At 38.6% G+C, this 23342-nt stretch overlaps 2 protein-coding genes across 2 annotated transcripts; one reads left to right on the top strand and one right to left on the bottom strand.

Moving 5' to 3' along the window:
- Positions 1-2392: 2392 nt before the first annotated feature.
- LOC139711043 (V-type proton ATPase subunit D-like) lies at positions 2393-14220 on the bottom strand. Its single transcript, XM_071622965.1, has 6 exons — positions 13917-14220; positions 8798-8915; positions 6781-6860; positions 6062-6174; positions 4365-4535; positions 2393-3824 (listed from the first exon to the last, which is right to left on the bottom strand). Exons 1-6 carry the CDS (start codon positions 13955-13957, stop codon positions 3601-3603), a joined length of 747 nt encoding a protein of 248 aa, XP_071479066.1. The 5' UTR covers positions 13958-14220; the 3' UTR covers positions 2393-3600.
- Positions 14221-14604: 384 nt separating this feature from the next.
- Positions 14605-23264, top strand: LOC139711031 (TATA-box-binding protein-like). The gene is made up of 7 exons (XM_071622954.1): positions 14605-14897; positions 15617-15876; positions 17503-17590; positions 17942-18097; positions 19294-19397; positions 20304-20398; positions 22415-23264. The coding sequence occupies exons 1-7, from the start codon at positions 14847-14849 to the stop codon at positions 22489-22491; spliced, it is 831 nt and encodes a 276-aa protein (XP_071479055.1). The 5' UTR covers positions 14605-14846; the 3' UTR covers positions 22492-23264.
- Positions 23265-23342: the final 78 nt, after the last annotated feature.

Consider the following 23342-nt stretch of genomic DNA (forward strand, 5'->3'; position numbering starts at 1 on the left):
CTTGTGAAGGTCATCACTGAAATAGCCACTATATCAAATCTGCTGATTCAAAGAACTGTGTAAAATGTTATAGGGCAAGGGAGTAGTTGCAATATTATGTTTTTGTGTTAATATTTTTCTTTCTACAGAACCAGAGTGACAGTACATAGCTATATCAGACCTTCAAAAATATATTAGCTTGTTGAGAGGATGATTATCACAAGTGCAAAACTTGTCCTTAGCTACATTGTAGTTCACACGAAAGAATACTCGGTACCAACATTTTCTGCCAGTACATTTAAAACACATTTTTATTCAAAAACCAGAAACATGTATCGCTCATAAAGATGAGTGTAGTTTACCATAAAACAGTACACATCTACCATTTTTCTTAAAGCTACTTGTACAACGGTACTATCTAACACCATGAGTAAGACTTTGTCATTATACACATACCATTGCTCATATATATATGTACTACAGTTGGATATAATCTCATGTGTATATATACACAGATATATTGTCATATTCAGAATAAAGTATCTTTTATATCTTTGCAAAGATGAAACAAAAACTTGATCATGTGCAGTGTATGCTGAACGAAATGTTCTGAAAATTGGCCTGGAGGAATGAAAGATGGGTGTGTAAAATGCACTATTGCATAATGCTGAGAGAGTTGGTGTAGATACTCCTTACCAACTGACCGAGTGCATTTTATATTTGAAGGCAACTATCTTTGCTTTGTCTCCCAAGTCAGGGCTGCAGGGAAGGTACATGCATTAAGACAATAGCTATCACAACAGCGTCCGAGTGACCACATTTAAATTTAACGGTTCTACCCAATGTATATTCTCTGTGCTCATGCATGGTTTTGCTGTGTGGCCTCACAAACCGTACGCCTTGCTTGTGTGAATGTTGCTGCATCAGGACAAAGGCCCAATGCTCACAACTGGTCAGTCATGACTTTATATACATGTACCTTTAAAGTCGGTCAACACTTCTTCTTTTTTTTTCTAGGGGTAGGGAATTCCACTTGTAGCCAAGGGAAAAAAAAGAATCACTCGACAATGATAGCAGTTGGTTGGATCAGATCCACAGCAATAGCCTGCATGGCTCATTCCCGATAATAGTGGACGATGAGTTCAAACAACTATAGCTAGTAATGATCAAGAGGTTTCAGATGCTGTTTTTACTGAGATTAAAATTATTACACACATCCAGAAATGAATTTTGCATTGCATTTTAAACTCCAAATGTGCAACATGCACTTGGACATGGCATCTCCTCCAACACTGGTCAACATTTTTAATATGATGTACATGCGGCAGTGTGACAAGTGTGGGAAACTGGGATAAGGAAAAGTCCCAACTAGGCGTTTTGAATGGAATAACTGCCATTACTTTAAAAGCATGTGCTTTAAAAAAAAATAATTGCTGAGCAGTAGCATGTACCTTCATTTTTTTTTTTGAACGAAGACCAATAACAAATCTAAAATCTAATATTAGTCATTTCTGAGGGTGTGAACAAGCATCTGCTGACTAATATCAGGTTATTCTCAGTTAAAGAGAAAATAACAGCTACACCTGCATCTAATGAGATCTTAGTGTGAAATGGTAGCAAGCTTTACACCCAATAAATGCCAGTTTGACTCACATGACATTGTATTTTTAATTGGTTCTCAGAACTGCTCATCTTGGAAATGATAGCCTTAACACAATGACAAAATAACAAAGAAAAAAAAAGGAAAAAATGTAAGAGGAGTCCCAACTTTCTTTGTTTTGGAATAATTTATACATGTATTCACTATCAAAAAACACAAACTATGATGCTTGCACAAGTGATGTCTACAATGACTTTCCAACAGTCACACTGAGATTGAGCATCACAAGAAATAAACCCTTTCCCGTTTGGCTACTTTCTTCACCCTCCACCTTCTTTTTAAACACTTTTACATGCACTGCATAAGTACAAGTACTGACAATATGCACAGTGTGGAATGAGAAGCACTACATTCCATACTGCACTTACAAGCCTGGTTGATATTGAGGAAAAGTACATGCTACATAGTAAATACTGCTGAGAATGTAATCTCACATTCTTTTTTTTCATAATGTAGCTGACCTAACCTCTTCAGCAGCAATATATACTAACACAACTGTAAACAATTTTGGTGAAATCTGTGCTTAAGTATTAATACTATCACAACATAACAAAAAAAAAATTATAACAGGACTATTTGGAGATTGTTGACAGAAGTACTCTAATCTTGGAAATCACATACCCATGAACTTCCTGGGAAATAACCCAGTGCAAAAGTTTGCACATTCACAGCATTCCAGAGGACATTGGAATGCAAATCTTAATTCACACTAGTACAGGGCACATTTCAATAATTAACATTTCATTTCCCTATGCAGTAACGCTACAGCATAGTGAATATGCTGTTGATATGAGTTGCACTGGTTGTAACTTGTGAAATACTGATAAACTAAAACAATTTGATACATATGGGGGATTTATAGAGAACATGAAATAAGCTACTAAATATATCATCTTTTCTTGCATTCCATCAACCAAGAGTCTCTACAATGATAATGATATGCTGCATAACTGCAAAAAAAGACCCATTTTACAGTGAATATGGAGCAATGTTACACTTCTTGGGATACTGTAAAACCAGAAATTTGGGCATGAATGAAGCTTTTGCAAATTTTGCAAGAAGCCAACATTCACACGAGTTCTCACACACACAATGCATTGAATGCCAGTACAATACTGTATACTATCATGGTCGGCCACTTACTAATAATTCACGCTGTGAAAAAGACCATCGGCTCCAATTCAAAACAATTTTATGCCTTTAATGTTTCTGGTTATACAGTATACAGATGACCACACATGACCCATCTTAGTCACAAACATTATACAAATTTGTGTCATGATCTGTCTCTATCGGGCTTATTACAGGCACAACATATGTACCTGCACTATCTGCAGCTCCGCTGGCCACAAACCATCTATCCAAGAGGGTCATTAACAGAGTTGCGCACTGATTGAAAACATGTTGCGATGATTCTGGTCTGCTCCTGTGTGCTCTTTTTGACAACATGACTCTGTTCAGGAACAATGTGGCTTCTTAAAAAAATGGTTCAGCATCCACAGGAATTCACATACTAGTGTGCATGCTCAACATTCCCTGCAAAATCTGTTTGGTAAGAGTATCAACAGCGCAGAACCAGATTGTTTTGTTTGTCTGTTTGTTTGTTTTACATACACAAGGTATAATATGAGCACGGTGTTGTCCAATGTATCATGAAGGAACTTTTCTGACCAGAGCATGAATTTGCGATGTCCTACAACATTTCATGATCTCCCAATGAGAAGGCTATGATAGTCCTTCTGCTCAGATCTCTCTCAAAACATTTCTTATTCTCAATGCATTTCATTACCTACACACTTTTCCATTTCGAAAAACCCATTCACACTGCACCAACAAAATAGTTCAAACTTAATATATTTCAAATGGTACACCATTTCTTGACATCAAAATATACTGTAGCATGATATGTAAATATACATGTACATCTCTACTATTTTTCTCCTAAATCCTATGTCTCAGCACTATGAGTCGAAGAGTAAATCTTCGTCTGCGTCGTCGTCGATGAGGTTCCGGACATCGCCGTCTGCGCCGGCCGCCTGCCTCAGCTTCTTGCGTTCCTCCTCCTTGGCCTTCAAAATCTTCTTCTTCTCCTGGATCTTCTTCAGACGGTAGAACTCCTCCCTCTCCCGCTCGTCCAGTTCCGTGGTGATGTACGAGATAGTGTTCTCGATCTTGGGGATGATTACTGTGGAATACAGAAGGGAGACACGCAAACCCTGCCTGTCAGTATGAAGACACAGTGCGGCAGAACAGACACTGCTTTGATTGGATCTATTACAAATGTACCTTATAATCACTTCATACTTTTGAAGGAAATCTTTACATATAGTCTGTACATACATACATACATACATACATACATTCATATTGTTGCACTCAAACATACAGTGCATACATATAATCACAAGATTTGCAAATTATCTCAAATACATATCAATGAAAGTTAAAAGGGTTGTACAGGGCTGCACTCTCACCCATTTTTTTCTACCAGTGCAAACTTTCTGTTAGGCCAGTAGATACCCAATTTTTCCAGTTTTTACTGGTCCATTCCTGAAAAAGTTACTGGTCCGACAGTGATTTTTACTGGTCAGAGATCGTCGGACTAGTGCCAGGGTGCAGCGTTGGGTTGCCAATGGACAGCTAAAACCAGAAGGGTACACACACAACAATATAATGGTCAAGAGGAAACTTAAATACTGAATAAAACTTGAGAGTAAAAACGCACCATGTTCAATAGCATTGACACGCCTGTTTGTGATCTTAATGACCTCATCGAGGGTGACGAATGACGTCTGTAGCGAGGCCAGCTCGACCAGGAGCTCGATGGCCTTGGCGTAGTTCTTCTTCAGTCGATCCACCTGCTGCCCTCCCCGTGACAGACCAGTCAGCTCATAAGCTTTGAAGGGAAGATAAGGTGGCAAGATATTAATCTCGAGTTGGATCATATCTGTCGATTACCTGTAAGCTGCTCTTCGGCACATAACGTATGTTATAAAATACAATCATCTTACAACAAGAGGAAAAGATCTTCATTTCCATTAGTCAAGACTGTTCTTCAGACCAATCTGGTTTAAAATTTGTTGAAAGCTAGTAGAATTTTGCTTTCTTCCTTTCAAAAACCTTTAAGAAATCTATTCTATCATTTTCTTAAATATAAGACAATAATTACTTAGGAGTTGTTATGTAGTCTGCCTACAGCTTGGTTGTAAGTTGCATAGAGAATGAATTAATGATTATTATGCCCTAAATAAATCACAATTCTTGTTATTGTTATTCCTGAAATAGTCCTGGATAGTCCTATAGTGTCCCTCATCCCTTCATGGGTTTTGAGTGCTGATGGGCACAGAAAACCCCATAGCTTTGTACATACTGTGCAAAGTTCCTGGCACAGAATGGGTTAAACAGCTGCAGTAATCAGTACAGCACAAGGCACAAAATACCCCATGGCATATCTATGCCTCGGGTTGAGACAATATGATAATTGTACGGGAGGAAAGGGAAAATATACCTTCACGTTCCTAAATTGCTGCTGTGTTTCTCTGTACAAATGTCTACATTTGATTAGCCACGCTAATTCAAACAAATGATGCAATAAGGAGATGATGCAAAAATTTAAAGAGATGATACAACAGGGAATAACTTTCAAACTCAAATTTGATTAGCAATTTCAGCTGATGAAAAATATCTCCAATGATATCCTGTACACTTCTATGTAAGAAAACTGCTACACAAAAGTTAGTTTGTGTAGCAGTGGTGTAAAAAAGCATAGCAAATTGCGATGCGATACCAGGAAAATTATTCCCTGCACAATGAAATATAAACATACAATATAGCAAACTCTTCTCTCATGACCAAATCATGAAACAAACTCCATTTGTAATTGGTCTGTTAGGCAAGCCAAGGCTTGACATTGGCAGTTGGCCTGGTGGCCGATGGCCACTAAGAATTGATGTTGGGCCACCAAATTTCCAAAAAGGCTATCATTTGGGGTTTAATGTCATTTGCTCCTGCGACAATTGCCATGGTCTTATTTTCTTGAAGGACTTAGCGTTAGGGTTGTGATGGGGTTTTAAGTCTAGTTTGATTTGAGGATTAGGATTAGGGTAAGGGTTTATGTTTGTGGGTGGAATTTACGGTTGGCTTAGAGCGCAGATATTTCGCAGGAGCAACTGTCGCAGAAGCAAGCGTCATGGAACCATCGTTTGGTGGCCCAATTGGGCACCTACGATTTGAAATGGATTGCTATGTTTCCATTAATTTTGGGCCACCAAAACTTCATATTAAAGGTTTAGATGGTCGAATGGGCCATAAGAGGGGAAAAAATGGCATTGTTGAGTCCTGGTTGACTATATTTTTTTTTTGTTTGAGCTACTGATTAAGCCACATGGGAGAGAACCTGGGTGCCATTATCTTTCCACTCACTGTCTGCTCCATCGGTGTAATGTTCAAAGACTGGCAAGTTGACTCCGGCCACGTTTTCCCTCTTTGACCTGACCTTGGTCTGTGCCTTGGTGACATTCTGCAGGACATTGTGGCTACAAAGGAGTTAAATGACAGTGGAAGGATGAGTAATTGATGCAACAAGTCTTCCAGTGAATTGCTATATATAGCAAAGATATTGTCCATTACAAAGAGAGAGACATTAATCAGTTTATGCATTTCTAATCTCTTTTTCCTTACACAGCTTTCTCCCTTCAACACAGAAAGACTTTTAACGTAATGTACAGTTTCTCTTTTCTTTCTTTTTTCTCAATGTTTCTTTAATTTGCGCTTTTATTATCTACAAAAGTACAACTCTCGTGGATACTAGCATTATTACCACATAGAATAATTTCAGTTCATGAGACTCTGTATGAACAATATGGGTTCCATGCAGCAAAAATTAAACAAAAGTCTTAGCATGCAGATTCAAATAATTTTCTTCTGCTCTAATGAGTAATATCATGACAGAAACTTTTTTTTATACGCCTAGAACTACAGCTGTGTATTGCTACATACAAAATTCAAGACCTGAAAGAAATAATCACAGTAGTGAAAGCTTTACAACATATGATATGTATATACTCGATTAGGAGATTCACTAAAATGCTGAATTTACTATTTAGAAGGATAAAAATGTCATAAAAAATGGTCCAAATTACCTGATGTCCCCCATGGCAAACTTGGCTTCAGCAAGTGACAGTGATGCCAGCTTCATGGCTTCTCCCATTAATGTTTTGTTCTATGCAAAGAGGAAAAGTTAAACAGAAAGATTTCATCAATTCAATAAAGGTATTCTAGACAACAGCTGGATGCATGTCAGACATGTTTGATATAGTTTTTCCCACAAGGTAAGGGTTCTAATATAACAAATACCAATGTACAGGAAACAAGGAAAAGGTTCTTGTTAGACTATCAAATCTTGTTGACAGCTTAAAACACTGTGCTGACTCACAAACTGAGAATGTGGGATTGAAGTTTAGAAGTAAAAATCATTACCCAGCTTCTTTTTTTTCACATTTCAACTTAAAGGCATGTCATTGGATCATGCCATAAGAAGACACTGGGTGTCAAACAGCAAAACATGAGCAAATATAGTGATTACAAAGTTGTACTGTTTTTGTGTCGTTATGCATATTAAAATGTTTTGCTGCATTTTTCTTATATTTTTATTCAAAATGAAATGAAAATGAAAATGAAACTTGGGTACCTGTCATACCTGCTCAAGTTGCTCAGTTATAATATCAATTGTACTTTGGAAATCATACAAAATGTATCTTTGTTTTCCACACATCTTTGATGCAATGTGACCATGACACTACTTTTATCTACAAAATAATTTAAATGTTTTAGATGATACCCTACGTACATCTTTTAACTTCAATTCCAAATTTGCAGCTGGTCATTCACTAAAAGGTCTTCCATACATGCACAAACACAAGAACATATGCATGATTACACACTGCTGTCTACTCACACACACACACACACACACACACACACACACACACACACACACACACACACATACACACACGCTGAGTATTTCCTCTGAATGTTGAATCTCTATTTCCTCCAAAGTCTTGTTCTGATTCAAGTAAACTTCCTGTGTGGTTGTACTCCACACACTTTCGGTGTGTGCATGACAAGCATCTGGGCAGAGTTTCTCATTTCCAAACTACGGATAAGAATCTCTGCTAAGTCTGTTGAGCAGAATGATTTTGTTCTTTTAATCATTGCATGTTGGGGATATGGCAATGGCTTCAGCAAGAGAGCAATGTCGCATAATATGTTGTTTTCAAATATGTTCCTTCCAAAGTACGCCACAAAAAGGCTACCAAAAAAAAAATTGCAGAACTTATATTTTAATTCATAATATGTACATGAAAACACTGACATCTCTTGTTGAGGTGGCCAAATTTTGCAAACACACTCTGAATGTTTAATAAGTACTCTATCCAAAAGTCAAACATTTTATAAAGCTCACTGAAAAAGACCACAAAAAAAATGCAACCATAAAATTAATAATGAACCATCCCAAATATTAATACTAAACATGTGAACCTAGTTTCGATTGCAGTATGACTTGATTTGTGATCTGTGTGCTTAGGCATATGTTCCTGCAATGATCCGTAGTTGAAGGCATTCATTGTGTAGGCATATATGAACATACAGACAGACAAACATAAAAAGCCTAAAGAGCCTGGCAAACATCTTCCAAAATATCTAAGTTGGCATGTCACTTTCAGTTGGAAGTGGCTATCTTTCTTACCCTGTGTAGAAATGTGCACATTACAGCATGTGAACCTAAAATGACCATAATTTGGCAATACCATTGGTCATATCATTATGATAAAATGCATCATATCATTATCTGTGAATGCTGTATACTATGTATGTACAGTACTTCTAACTCTTGCTCCAATCTTAATTTAGACCAGACTTTATAATGCTGAAATTCTGAATGTAAGAGCAAAACTTTATGACACTGACATTTTCATTGTACAAGGTCTCTCCTCAATAAATAGAAACATGTAGAGTATAATGTATAAAGTAAACTTAATGAACTAAGAAGGATAGACAAGATCATGTATGAAGCCATGATACTCAGTACACACACAAAAAAAAGTGAGATATCTATAAATGATAGAAAATAATGCATAGAATTGTTAAACTAACCTCAATGATTTTCCCCAAGATCTGCCTGAACCTCAGGGTGAGAGCATCTGCCTTCTTCTTGAGGAGACTGTGACCCTTCTGGGCCCCCTTGAGACGAACCTTCATGGTCGTCAGAGCCCTAAATCAGAGGTAAACAGGGTAGATGTTGGCAATATGTTAATAGATAATGATAATAAACTGTAAAAGCATGTAGATTAATAGATCTACACTTTAAACAATACTTTTGGTGTCTTCATTGTCAGAGTTATCAATCTGTGCATCTTCTTATTTTTCTAACTTTAAAACGATAGTGTATCCACATGCATTAACAACTGTGTAGCATGGGGATTCATGGCTGGCCCAATACATTCACTGCCCATCGGGGACATTCGAAAACCACAATAACACTGGTCAGGGAATATGTGCATCAAAGCATACGATGCACACTCATTGGTAATAGTCAACTCCAGTTGCCATTCTTCAGCTGCGCGTGTCAAAAAAAAAAAATACAATCAGACGTTCTGCAATGATAAGTAGTGAATCAATCAAAATGCAATTTCAGGGTATGAAACTAGAACTTATCACCTACATCCCACAGAGAGCCCCATTTAATTTGCTTTGAACAGTGGACACAGAGAAATGGGGATTTTTTTTTTAATGCATGTCAGAAGTCCCTTTCTCAGAGTTTTGTGAGGAGATGTGATATCCATTTGCAAATTACAAATACCAACTTCTTCATTGTGTTCCCTGACAAAAATCTCTTTTAAAAGAGTGAGAGCTTAATTTGTTTTTATTGTCAAATAAAGAAATGAAAAGTGAATTGCATAAAAAAGGATTAAAAAGCATTAGCAAGGAGTGAAAATGAATGATTAAAGAAAGATATAAAAGTATTAACTCACTGAAAACTAGATTGTTGTCATCTTCCTTTTTGGCTTTCTGTTTCTGTTTTCTGTTTCTTTTTTCTCTCTTCATTATCAAGGCGACCATGACAGCAATATTTATATATTTACACATCTGTATACTCACAATGATGTAATGTTATGCATGAAATTTCAATTCATGTGTTGGCTGCCATTGTGAGTTGTGAGCAAAATATTTTTATTCATATGGATGCCACGACCATCCAAGTGCTAAACTTGAGAGAAATGGATGGATCCATAACATAAATTACAAAGATCCTCATTTCTCCATGCCCTTTGAAGTTTAAGCCAAACTGAATTGGGTTTTCTGCAAGATGGACATACAAGTTATTGTTTTGAATACCTGGTACCCTGAAATAGCATTTAGATTGTTAAGGTACAGCTGTATTTTGAAAGAACTTTATCCATGCAAGAAGTAAGATTGTATCTTCTTCTTTTTTTCTCTCTCTCTCTTTTTTTTTTTTTTTTTTTTTTTTGGGGGGGGGGGGGGGGGGGGGGAGGCATATAGAAATCAGTGATAAAGCTGTACACAATTCATAACAGGTACTCTCAAATGGATAACCAGCCCAACCTTCCAATCGTATGAATCTCTAATATGCTATTGGGTCTTTTAACTGTGACAAAGAACAAAGGCCATATATGCAAGACTGCACACCACAATGGACAAACACACAAACAAACAAACCCTTGAACAGAAGTTTCCCTGTATCAGTTATCAGTTCTCATCTCATGTTACATGAAAGATGATGTACAAATGACAACTTATACCACGTATACACTACACAGCTTGCTTCAATTTTGTCAACATATTTAACTACCATACCGGTACCTATCATATCACACAACTGTAGTTATGGGTACACTCCGCCTAGCTGGTAAACTTGGCCACTTATAATGCACGCGCTGAGCTTGGGGCTGAGTTTACCCATAACTACGTTACCTTAGGGAGAAAAAAAAGGAATATGTGACCCGCGACAACGGTTTCAGGCAAAAGTCGCAAGAGCAAATTTCCTCCTAGGCAGGGTACAAAGATCTTTACCATTATTTTTGTCGATTTGGGTTTTTTGCAGAAATCAAATCTTTGATAAGTTTTCTACATCTACACTTGATTTCATACCATAAGACTACGTTTTTCCTATCGAAAAAGGAATTTTAAGCACCCTATAGATGTTGGATCGCACTCGTCAGGTTCGAGCTTCTTTCGAACGCCGCGCCAATATCCCCAGCGTTGCTACGGCGCAAGGTCTCGCATGCGATTGGCTGGTGCGTCGCACACATTTACATAATTTGGCTTTCGGAGACACCAGTTGCAGCGTTTGGGGAATGCTTTGTCCACGCATGCATGATTACATGCTCCATTGTTCTTGCTATAGTGGTTTATACGGTGTAGTGTGTGCTCTTCGTTTGGCTTTCTATCCAAACTATTCTACCGTAATGTTCGACAACGGAAGTGAAACAAATATCATTTAGCCCGACATAATCGTGTGAAAAGAAAAAAAAACAATAGTCTACTTGTACGTGTAGTAAAAATTATGACAGCAGACTGACTCAAGGGAAGGTAGATGAGAGGAAAGGAGAGGTCACATGAAACCAGTTATATTCAAATACTACACTTCAAGATCGCACGAAACTAACGAGACGTGTTTGTTTGTTTGTTTTAATATAATTAACACCACCGAACAAGGCAACATATGCACGGCTTGTAAAAGCAAAACAAACAGGAAGCGTGACCTTTGACAGCACTGGCATTTTTCTGCCTACAAAAGGGTCGCCAAAGTCAAATCAACAACAATGAAAACGCGATTTGTAAATGTGTGGATTCGCCACCCGCTCCTGTTACATGCACATGGTCATGGCGTGTGGATGCGTGCGCCCATACACATGTACACTATACGTGCAATTATCGTATCCGCCATCTTGAAAGACGTAATGGTAAAACAAACCCGAGCGAACCGCATTGTTTTTCGGCTCCATACGCTGAGCTCCTAGGAAGGGTGCCCGGGAAATTTGACTCTCTCAGTGAGCCAATTAGAAGGCGATGTGGTTGCTAGAGGCGGAGCTTAACATCGATTGGCACCATCGTACGGATGGGTGATTCTCACCTCGCATCGCCGCTCGGACATTGTCTTTGAGAAAGAGGTGAATCTTCAAAGCCTGTTTTCTCGCAATTTTGTCAGGCTAACAACTTCAAAAGTGCATTTTATTTCGCTTTCCATGCCCACTTATGGTGCCAAAGAATGCAAGTGTTTTATATCAAGCAAAGCTTAGGAAATGGGTAATGTGATTCAGTGAAAAAATGAATTTTCAAAAGGCCCGACTTTTGCCTGAAACAATTGTCGCCGGTCACATATGGTCTACTTTGATATACCATACCATACCACTGATAAGTCAGCAGGTGGCAAATTACACTCTACCAAACTCTGCGCAAGTAGAAATATTGTCAAAAGGATGAGAATTTTAAATCTCAAGTGGTAAATGCGTAATACTTTTTAAACTCCAACCATAAATCCTCTCAGACAAATATACACCCGACATCTGTATCAAGAACCCGTAGCATGGGCAGACATGGATGGATTGTCCGAATGAATTAATCTTCATTTGCTGCCTGTCAGCCACTTGAAAGCAGATAGGAGGTATCGCACACAATGCATCGACGACATTCACACCCAATAGCAACAGTCATCTTTCTCCAGTCAAATTTCTTTGGCTATGCATGTACATGTTTATTACTTACATCTGACATAAAGATCGATAAAGCTGTAAAAGTAGATTCTCGAGCTATATTAAACTAAATTAAATAGACTTTGAGTTGACTCCTATACGGGGATTCTCGAAGAGTCAAATAAATTACATACTATCATCGGTCACTACTGTAAAACATGATATATTCGCGGCATGAAATTCTCGCGATTTGGAGCTGACAGCCTTTTTCATGGCAGGAAATTTTCGCGAAGTGCCACTGGCGTTTAATGCATATAGTGTAAACAAGAACTTTCGCGTGCATTTTAATTTTGCGAATCTTGGCGCTCGCGAAATTCGCGAAATTAAAGTGCACGCGAAAATTCCTCGTTTTACAGTATCTGCTCTACCGGAACCGATTGTTGGTATGGTAGCCCTACTACATATCGACCACCTTCTTTTATACCGACCGCGTATAATTCGCGCACTGAACACTTAGTACGCACTTCTCTGCGCGCAAAGCACATAAAAATGGATTGGCTTTGAATGTAGATGAGGATGGAGTGGGAAAACGCGATAATTCACTGTTCATTAATGGTTTTAATCAAGGACGAAATTTCAAATGAATATTTTCGCCGAATCGTAATGACAGCACAATGTAATGTCTATGGAAGTTTCTAAAACTTTAAAAAGGCTCCTAAAAACCTTCGTACAACACGGTGTTCAATACAACTCGGTTTGCGTGCATTGTCAATGCAAAAACAGCGGTCGATCCTAATATCAATAACGCGATTTACCGCGGGGAGCTGAAACAAGGCCACACAAGTTCGTCGGCGATATTTTTGCACTGAAACTTCGAATCGAAAAGGGAACAACGGCATTTGATAGAGCTGGATTAACTCAATCACATAGGTCAAGTTTTTAACGTGAATTTCAGTGTTAAATATTCTTATCAAGCAAATAAACATTAGGCGGTCGATGAGTAGTAGGTCCAACCCTACTGCGTCTTTAAAGATTGAAGGCTCTACTATCTACCTAGTTAGCTCTTCTCACCTCAGACAGAAAAATCTATGATTTTCAAACTTTTACGGCTCTTCTCAGTATGAGAAGTGGCTTCCGAGGTGAAGCCAGACATACTCGTCGGTTGAGAATGATAAGGGCGTTAAGTGACCACAAAACCCATAGTGTTCGAGAAGACTTAATGCCCTTCTCATTCTCAACAGACGAATTATAGGCTAGGTCTTGTCTCCGCAGAACATACAAATTGTATCCCCAACGACAAGATACAGCATTGACATTGTAAAGACTGATCTTTCTGACCAAGATGCTGACAGGATCTGCTGTTTCTCAACCCTAATTTTTGGACTGTTGAAGTAATTCTCAATCAATTATTAATTTTTTTTTGCATGGCTACAAATAAGGTTTCCCTAGGGTTATCATCATAAGAAAGTCAAAACATCTAAGTAATCTAGGAAGTAGGATCATCATTCATGGACATGGTCAAACAAAAACAAATCTCTTTAGCTCATGACATGACTCACATTCGTGATGGGAAAACAGCAATCCTCTCTTTTCCGGACATAATGCAGCTGCTCTTTCCTCGATGTCTGATCAACCAAAATACGGTAGACCAATGAGAATGAAGATGATGATGGCTACCCTTTCAATTTTTGATGAAAAGCACCTAGAAGTGTTGTATATTTCAGGCAGAGAGATCCCTATTTGGTTTGTGTTGATCAAACTTGTTTGATCCCCCTCTACTACACACACACTATACAGCACACCACAGAAGCTGTAGTTGATGTGCGTATCATCTCACACACCCGGTATACCGTGTACCCTCGCCTCCGAGATCCCGAGCGAGTCACGAGCTGTGTAGATGGCGCTGTTTGCTCTAGCGCGAGAACACCACAGAACTCAGAGTCAGAGTTCTGTGGAGAACACTGCACTCGATTGATGATGAGGCGCTAGGCATCGGTGTGCGCGTGCATGCAGATTGATGTGCAATTCATACAGTGCCCGACCGTACCGCCGCGCGCCGTGCAATTACAATCTTTTCGTGTAATAATATTGTGCATGCGATATATAACGCTATCGCTAGCGTCGCAAGTGACATGGACAGTTGTCATCCAGAACAGAGGCACTGGTACTCCACCTAGAATACTATAGAAAGTAGGTTGTACATTATTCCAAGAAGTGAATGAAATGAGTCCGAGTACCATCCACTACTGTGATTCACTTGGCCAGGAAGATCTGCTCCTCCTCTTTCACTTTTAGAGGGGTTTTTCATCGCATGCATCTGTGCATTGGACCATCCTACCTGTACTGAAACGTGTCGGACTAAGGAAAGGACACACAGAGCGTCACCAGAGGCCAGGCCAGGCCTTTCCGACTGGAGTTCAGTTAGTGTACAGTGCTACTCCTGCTAGGTAGACGCTTCACACATCCGTGCGTGGTTGCAGAACATCATCATGTATAGCCAGCAGAACATCACCCCTGTATCAATTCATAAAGCTGCTGGGGTAGGTCACCCACTGTCATGATGTCATCACACCAGCAGCCTTCGCCCTTGCGGCAAGATTTTTTTTTTTTTTTTTTTTTTTTTGTCGCGTAGTCAGTAGATCTACAACATGACATAAAATCGACTAAATTCATTTAAAGTTAGCAGTTCAACTCGATGTTTAATTGTCTAATTAGCAGAAGCCTGGAGCAGAGATCTCCATTAAATTTACAGCAAATACAGCCCCAGGATTTATGAAATTATGAATATGATTTATGTCAATGTGTAACATTGTCATTGACAACCAAGGTTAATTTAATAGAGTCTAGACCTTTCACAGCATATTTTCATTTGCTGGATTTGAAGTTGATAGACCTGTGGGCCTCATCTACTTGTACAGTGGAGGTGTAAATTACTCTGCACGACCTGTGCTGCAGTCTCCATCTGTTTACTGCTATGTGCACACTCCTGATGTTGGCCAAGGTTGAGTTGTATAAAGTATCTGTTGCTGTAATGTTATAACTTGTTTTTCAATCAATTAAATCCTAAGATATTAAAAGTTCTTACCGTTTTAAATGAGAAATTATCTAAATGGTCTTATATTGCTCTATAAATTGCATGTTCAGGGTTGACAAAAGTTACATTCCTTACATTGATTTGAAAGGACAACGAGCAATACATTAGTTTATATCAAAACAGTCTTTGTACAAAGGCAAGTTTTCCTATTTCTCTTGCTCTTAGGGTTTGCATCAAGGTCATGGATCGCAAGAGAATCAAGATGAAGGTCCGCGAAGTCAGTACCTCCCCGTGGGTTCCAATCAGTCTCAGTCCTACCTGTCGGTTCCTTCCATCGGCACCTCAGCATTTGGTTCCTCCCCCCACACGGTGGGCAGTGCTTCGCCGATGCAGCCTGGTAGCAACTTCCCCGCCTCTCCCATGGCCCCAATGACTCCAGTGGCATCAACCAGCAGTGAATCCTCGGGAATAATCCCCCAGCTCCAGTAAGTTTAGAAGCCTAACAGAGAAATCTCGCCATTGGAAGACCGCTCTCCCATCTGGATAAACACTTCTTCTTCTTCTTCTTCTTCTCCTTCTCCTTCTCTTTGACAAGAATGTCGGTGACACATTCTGTGCAGTAATGTTGAAACCAACAATGGGAACAGTAAAGAAATTGTAATCACTTCAATTATTTTTATGAGAAGATTAATTTGACAATCATCCATAGTGTTTTGACTAGCATCCTCTATAACAAGAAAAAGACAAAACATAGTTTTTGCCGTGCAAAACGAGAATGGATTAAACAAACAGACATGTACCATTGTATGGCAGCAAAAAGTCATAGATATTTCATGCATGGTTTGTAGTCTCACAGCTGTTGGAGATGAATGGAAATGGAAGGTGCCTTTATTTCTTTCTTTTTTTTTGTATTTGAAAATGTTAGCTTTGGATTTATTGCCAGTTAAAGATAATAAAAAGTTTTGGTACCTCAAAAGTTTCCCTGAATTTCCTTGTCTTAGTTTGTGTTTCAGGTTAAAGTACCTTTCATATAACTAACACTGTGAGACTTACTCGCCCCAAAGTGCTCTCATGTCTTAGCAATCATGCAATTAACTGCGACCAGCAGCCCCATACGCATAGCGTAATGGAGCTTCGCATTGTAGCATTCAGGATCATGACAGATTTAGTATTGCGGGTAAATATCAATTTAAAATCCACAAATTTCATCAATTTGAAGACTTACCAATTAAGTTGTAGCATTGAAAACAGGCTTTGGGCAACGTTTGGTTCTGCCAATAGTCCCTTTCTGTTCGCATTGATGACTGAATGTGACTCGGTCGAGAGGACCTTGGGAGAGCTACATACACTGAATACTACAGCCAGTGCATGCGAACACATCACATGCGCACAAATTTCAAATCCATGAACGGATAAGATGTTTGTGTGCGCATGCGCTAGCCGTAGTATTCAGTGTATGTAGCTCTCCCAAGGTCCTCTCGACCGAGTCACATTCAGTCATCAATTCAAACAGAAAGGGACTATTGGCAGAACCAAACGTTGTCCGAAGCCTGTTTTCAATACTTTAACTTAATTGGTAAGTCTTCAAATTGAAGAAATTTTTGGATTTTAAGTTGACATTTACCCGCGATACTAAATCTGTCATGATCCTGTATGCTACAATGCGAAGCCCCATTACGCTATGCGTATGGGGCTGCTGGTCGCAGTTAGCTATGCGTATGGGGCTGCACACTGCTGGTCGCAGTCAGTGGTTTCGTACAATACTACCTCGCCGCCGTGTCGCCGCCGTACGGTGGCGGCTCTGGTACGAAACCATTATTGCATGATTACTAAGACATGAGAGCACTTTGGGGCGAGTAAGTCCCACAGACAACGTTCTTTAACCTGAAACACAAACTAAGACAAGGAAATTCAGGGAAACTTTTGAGGTACCAAACTTTTTATTATCTTTAAGAAGCACACTTGTAACTGGAAAATACCAATTGTTTACATTCAATTTGAATAGGTTATCACTTGCTTTGATTCATGTCATTCTATTCATTTTCATAAAGCATCCACAGTGTCTCCTACTAATTGGTTAGTGTAATGTTATTGCATACTTCTTCTCACAGGAATATTGTGTCCACAGTAAATCTTGGCTGCAAGCTTGATTTGAAGAAAATTGCCCTCCATGCCAGAAACGCAGAGTACAATCCAAAGGTGAGATCTAATTGTTGCTTTCCAACTAACATAGGAAATCATACATTATCATTTTAACATGCTGTTTTTCCTGGTGAATGTATCTTTGTTTTTATCAGTGCTTCTCAGCTCCATATCAAAATGATTAACACATAAATGTTACTTCATTCCCACTCAGTGTCTAGTAGGACGTCTACAATCCAGTCTTACCCACTGAAACTACACATTATGGCAAAGGAAATGAGACCTCTTTACTAAATAAGATAGAAGTACAACTCAAATCCCTTGAATTGTTTTGCATCCATTTTCAGAAAATATAAATGGCAGAAGACTGATGCTCTGGCGCATTTACATAAATGTTTTTTCTTACAGCGGTTTGCGGCTGTCATCATGAGGATACGGGAACCGCGGACAACAGCTCTCATTTTCAGCTCGGGCAAGATGGTGTGCACTGGTGCCAAGAGTGAAGATAATTCAAAATTGGCAGCCAGGAAGTATGCCAGGGTAGTGCAGAAACTGGGCTTTCCGGTGAGTGTTTGTTTTTATTTCCGTACAGTAGTTGTTAATTCTCAGTGCAATTAGATATGGAGTAGAGATGTACACATATGAATATTTCTCTGATGGTCAAGGCAACTTGTCTGTTATCTCTTTTTAATACCTTTGCCGTAAAGTGTTGCTGGAGGCAGTATGTTTTTTGGGGTTTGACCGTAAGGTCAAAGGTCAAATTAGAATATTAAAATTTCACTTTTTTGTCAATTTGTTGGAAATAGCTCAAGGTATCTTCATAAAATGCAGTACATATACATGTATTACCTAACATTGATTCCTTTTAGAAGTTCTGGATCATGAAGTCAAAGGTCAGCTAAAAATGCTAGAATTACCCATACATTACTCGTGTTGAAACTACACTATTTTCTTCATACCTTGGAAGTGACTAAATGTATACACATACAGCATAATTACTGTGCCAGGTTAATTTGGTATAAACATGCATTACCGAACAGTGATTAGGTAAGTATTGAGCTATGAGGTCAATGGTCAAATGAAAATGGTAAAATTTCACCTGTTTTCCATAGTTAAATGCAGCTTGAATTGTAATGGAAATTTATGTGTAATGACAAGATAGTGATTATTTGCTAATCATGTGAAGCTGTTGTCTCGTACTGGCAATATGCACTGTAGACCTATTGGGAGAATAATGTGATATGACGGAGGCATACCAGTTGCTAAAGCGACTTTTCCTGTGAGCAAGTATTGTTTTGTTTAGACAAGTAATCCGCATATAAATCAGAAACAGTTGTTCTGTTTCAATAATAGCGCAAAATTATGTAATACATGTAGATGCCAAGTATTCCTTAACTTCTATATCAGATCACATAGCATTTTCTCAGCGTGAAAGGAATGGCATTTGGACTGTGATAAATCTAGCTTTGAAAGAATATTTTTAGAATTACCAAGTGGCAAGTAGAATAAAAGTGTGTAGGTGTAATTAGAAAATAGTGATGATAATGATGATACGTTTATTTGCAATACTCTATTACACAAATTTTTTTCCAAAGCATTATATATCGATAAATAGCAGGAAAATCAATTAAATTATAAGTATGTTGTAAGGTCAGGAGTCTTTCATAAGTTACAATTTGCGGATGCAGTACTGATGCAATAGGCTGTGTTGTACTTGGTACTTATTAGTCTGCTTCATCTGCATTACTTTCTACACACAGGCCAAGTTTCTCGACTTCAAAATCCAAAATATGGTGGGCAGCTGTGACGTCAAGTTCCCAATCCGTTTGGAGGGTCTTGTGCTTACCCACGTACAGTTCTCCAGGTAATTCATGCTCTTTGCACACTCTCTGCTTTTTACAGTACTTCTGTGGTATTTATGTTGTTTTTTTTAGCATGCGCACTTTGAGTTTCTCAATTTTACTCTTGTATACATTTTGACTCATGCACACTTTCTCATGGTAGCTTACACTCCACACTTGATACTGAATTACTGCGGTATTAGTAAAGGTAATTCTCTAGGTAGTTCATGCTCAGCGTATAGATGTCCATTGAACATAGTATCCCTTATCTAGAACTTAAGGTATAAAAATATACTTTTTGTTTGTTTTGTTTTTATGTTTTTGTGGGGTTTTTTTTTTTTTTTGGGGGGGGTTATTGTATGTGTGTGTGGATGAGTGCATCAGGATCATCATCGTCATCCAGTTTTGCTCCGGGTTTGTCCCCGATAACAGGGGTGACCATATTTAACTTACTCTAACACTGACAGAAACCATAGTCACACCTTTTTGTCAACCTCCTTCCTCAAGCGAACTTTCCCAAGCTCCCCCTCCTCCACCTGTGTCTCTTCCATGTCTTCTTTCAATTGGTTGTCCTCTCTTCTGGAGTTTATTCACTTTAAACATTTTTTGGGTGTATTTTAGCTGTCCAGGTTGCTTCAGAGAGCCCTATTTTCACTTGCTTGTAGCCGGACAGATACATTGTTGGCAGGGGGAGGGGAATGATGCCTTTCAAATTTGTGGAGTCATGTACCTCCAACTCCCTTCCCGTCAATCCTTTGTTTAAAGACTAGTTTGTGGCTCTGTGGAGGGTCAAACAACAAAAATTAGATACATGTATGTACCGAACAAGGCATCAAAATATGCCACTAGTATTTCATTTGTATTGCACAAAGAACATTTCACTTTAAAATATTTTACACTTGCATCTCTGACATTGCTTTTGTCTGTAGTTATGAACCGGAGCTGTTTCCTGGTCTGATTTACCGAATGGTGAAGCCACGCATCGTTCTCCTTATTTTCGTCTCAGGGAAAGTTGTCTTGACAGGTAAGCTATCAGACATTCGCAACACAAGGATGGCAGATCTTTTCTATGACCAAAAGAAAACAGTAATTTATAATGCACTTCAAACTCTCCATCAGTAGAACTCTAGCTCAGTTTCAGAAGTGAGTAGAATAGAAATGGTGTCATTGAATTAGAAATTTTTTTAACCTATATTCAGTATGGTTAGTAATATTAGGACAGTAATATAGTGTATTGATGTGTATGAGAATTGTGCTATGGCACTTACTCAAAATATAGACTTTACCATTTTAGGATAAGTTGAAGTTGCTGAAACAATGATTAGCCATAACAGATCCTCTGTTATTTGTAAGTGTATATCAGGATTATGGATAAAGAGTGTGAATGAGTAACTGCATTTATGTTTGGTTCAAACCCGCCTACTCTTTGTATTAACCCTAAAAGGGCCAGGCTTTTTTGGCTATGCTAAGACCAGAGGGGGGCGGATTCCACCCCTCCAAGATCTTGGCCATCGATGGTGCGATCGTGATGAAATTTTGCATGCGTGAGACCCACGTCATAATCTACAAGATTTTTTGAAACAATCAATTTCTAATTTTGAGTAATAAATTATGCAAATTAACCCTAATCAGGCTGGGCTTTTTTTGGCTATGCTACATCTGGGGGGGGGGGGGGGGGGGGGGGGGGGGGGGGGGGGGGGGATTCCGCCCCCCCCCCCTTTCAGATCTCGCCTATGGAACGCGTGATTGCGCCGAAAATGGGCACACGCGACGCCCGCGACGTATACTATCAAAATGTATGGTTGCTTTCTCCGAAAAATTTTTCTTATATTTTGTATTAATTAATTGTTGTAATTTATGCATAAAATCAGTTTTGGGCTCTAAATCACTTATTAATGCTCTAATTAAGCTAATTTCTTTTTAAAAATGTTTCTTGTATCATTCTCCTGAGACATAGGATAAAAAAAATCTGTATCGAAATTAATTTCTTATGTATTTGATTGTTTTTTGAATTTCTTATGTATTTCCTTGTTTTTCGACATTTTGTTTTTGTTTGTTTTTTGGCCGAGATTTATCACAGACATTTTTCGAAGCTTTATTATGCTAAAATAAATTAATTTCGTCCATTCTAAGTCAAGATATGAATTTTTATGTGAATTAATTGAAAAAAACACAATTTGCATTGGATTTGTACACAAAATCACGTTTTGGAGCAATTTTGGGGTTGACAAATTTTTTTCAAGCGGGTGTCGCGTCAAAACGTTACGCGCGGGCGCAACAATTTTGGTCTCAAAAGTTGCGCGATACTTGAAAGAAAAAAGTCATGAAACATCGCGGTGGGAGCTTATCGCGCTGCAAAGATATTGCGCGAAACATCGAGGGGGGGCGCATTCCGCCCCCCCCCCCCAGCCTGATTAGGGTTAAGCTCAACATCATATTTTAGCTGAATTAAAAGCATTGAGAGTCTATTTTTGGTTTGTAAATCTGTTTTAGCATATTCAACCAATTGTACATCACAAAAACTTCCAAAACTCGTTTCAATTCTTATGTATTTTATTGTTTTCAGAATTTCTTATGTATTTCTTTGTTTTTCAACTTTTGTTTTTTCTTTGTTTTTTATTGGAAATTGTCACTGACCACTTTGCTACCATAATTAGCATAATATTAATCAATGAAAGTGATTGATTGTAAAAATAATCAGGTTTTTATGACTTTCATGACAGAGCACTGTTTTCCATAGGAAATGTACACAAAATCACAAAATTGTGCCCGTTTAGGGGCGACATTCTGTTACAAAAATGGGCGTGGCTTCACAAAAGTATGCGCGTACGTTGCAAATTTGGTCGCAAAAGTTGCGTGAGACTTGAGAACAAAGAAAGTCAAGAAGCCTCGTGACGAGGCCGCCTCGCGTTACAGAATTATAGCGCAAAACGTAGAGGGGGCGGATTCTGCCCCCCTCAGCCCTTTTAGGGTTAAGGTATTTCACAAAGGTTTTATCAATGTTTGTCCATTACTGAAAATGACATTTTTTCCTCTGCAGGTGCAAAGGTAAGACAGGAGATCTACGATGCTTTCAACAACATCTACCCAATTTTGAAGTCTTTCAAGAAGACATAGTAGTAGTGCTAAATGCATGAATCAGACATTTTTGGCTCAGGCCGGCTGTGTGAAGTCAGGAAGGTGGAACAGCAACCAAACGAAAGACTGTAGACATGTTTACTTTGGAACATAGAATGGAAAATTGGTGCTGCTGACAGTGTATCTCACCAGCGGACGATACTAAGTTTTTGCACATGGAGTCCATTGCTGTTTTCTGCGGCCGACCCATCTCACCATGATGATGGTACAGGTGCCAGGAGAAAGCTGTTGGACGAAGGAGAGTTCTTGCACGACTGTGATTGAGCTGGCAGAGACATTGTATGGATGAATGCCATAACGTCAAAGAGGAATGTACCATAATAGTTATTAATGTGTAGATTCAGTGAATGCAGAAATATTAGTAGAATATATCAATGAAATTAGAAGGAAATCGGACAAGCCTCCAATAGTTTACCTTGATTTGATAATTTATATACTGTCATTTGCTGGATAAGAAGGCTATAACAATTTGAAATGTGTATGTAGTTTCACTTATCATTTAAAAGTATACATTCCCCTGGTTTGTTGCGGATAATATTGTTCCCCCTTCTTTTAAATGAGGTAAAGTCAGGTACTGTAAAAGTGGAAATTTTTGCAGTGTTCACATTTTCACATATTTTGTGCAACCAGAAACTAGTGCGAAAATAAGAGCATGTAAATATTTTTTCTTGCCATATGTTCCTGTACTTGGTGTCTATATTCGCGGAATTAAAAACATGCGAAACTCTTCTTACCTGGCCAAGCACAAAGAATTGGTTGCGTGAAAATATCCACTTTTACAGTACTCTACATTCACATTTCTCCACCTTTTTTAACCAGAGGTCCACTTT

The sequence above is a fragment of the Diadema antillarum genome, unplaced genomic scaffold (genome assembly GCF_040938485.1).
Source record: "Diadema antillarum isolate AM-2024a unplaced genomic scaffold, OU_Dant_1.0 seq00001605_RagTag, whole genome shotgun sequence".
In the NCBI taxonomy this organism is placed as follows: domain Eukaryota; kingdom Metazoa; phylum Echinodermata; class Echinoidea; order Diadematoida; family Diadematidae; genus Diadema; species Diadema antillarum.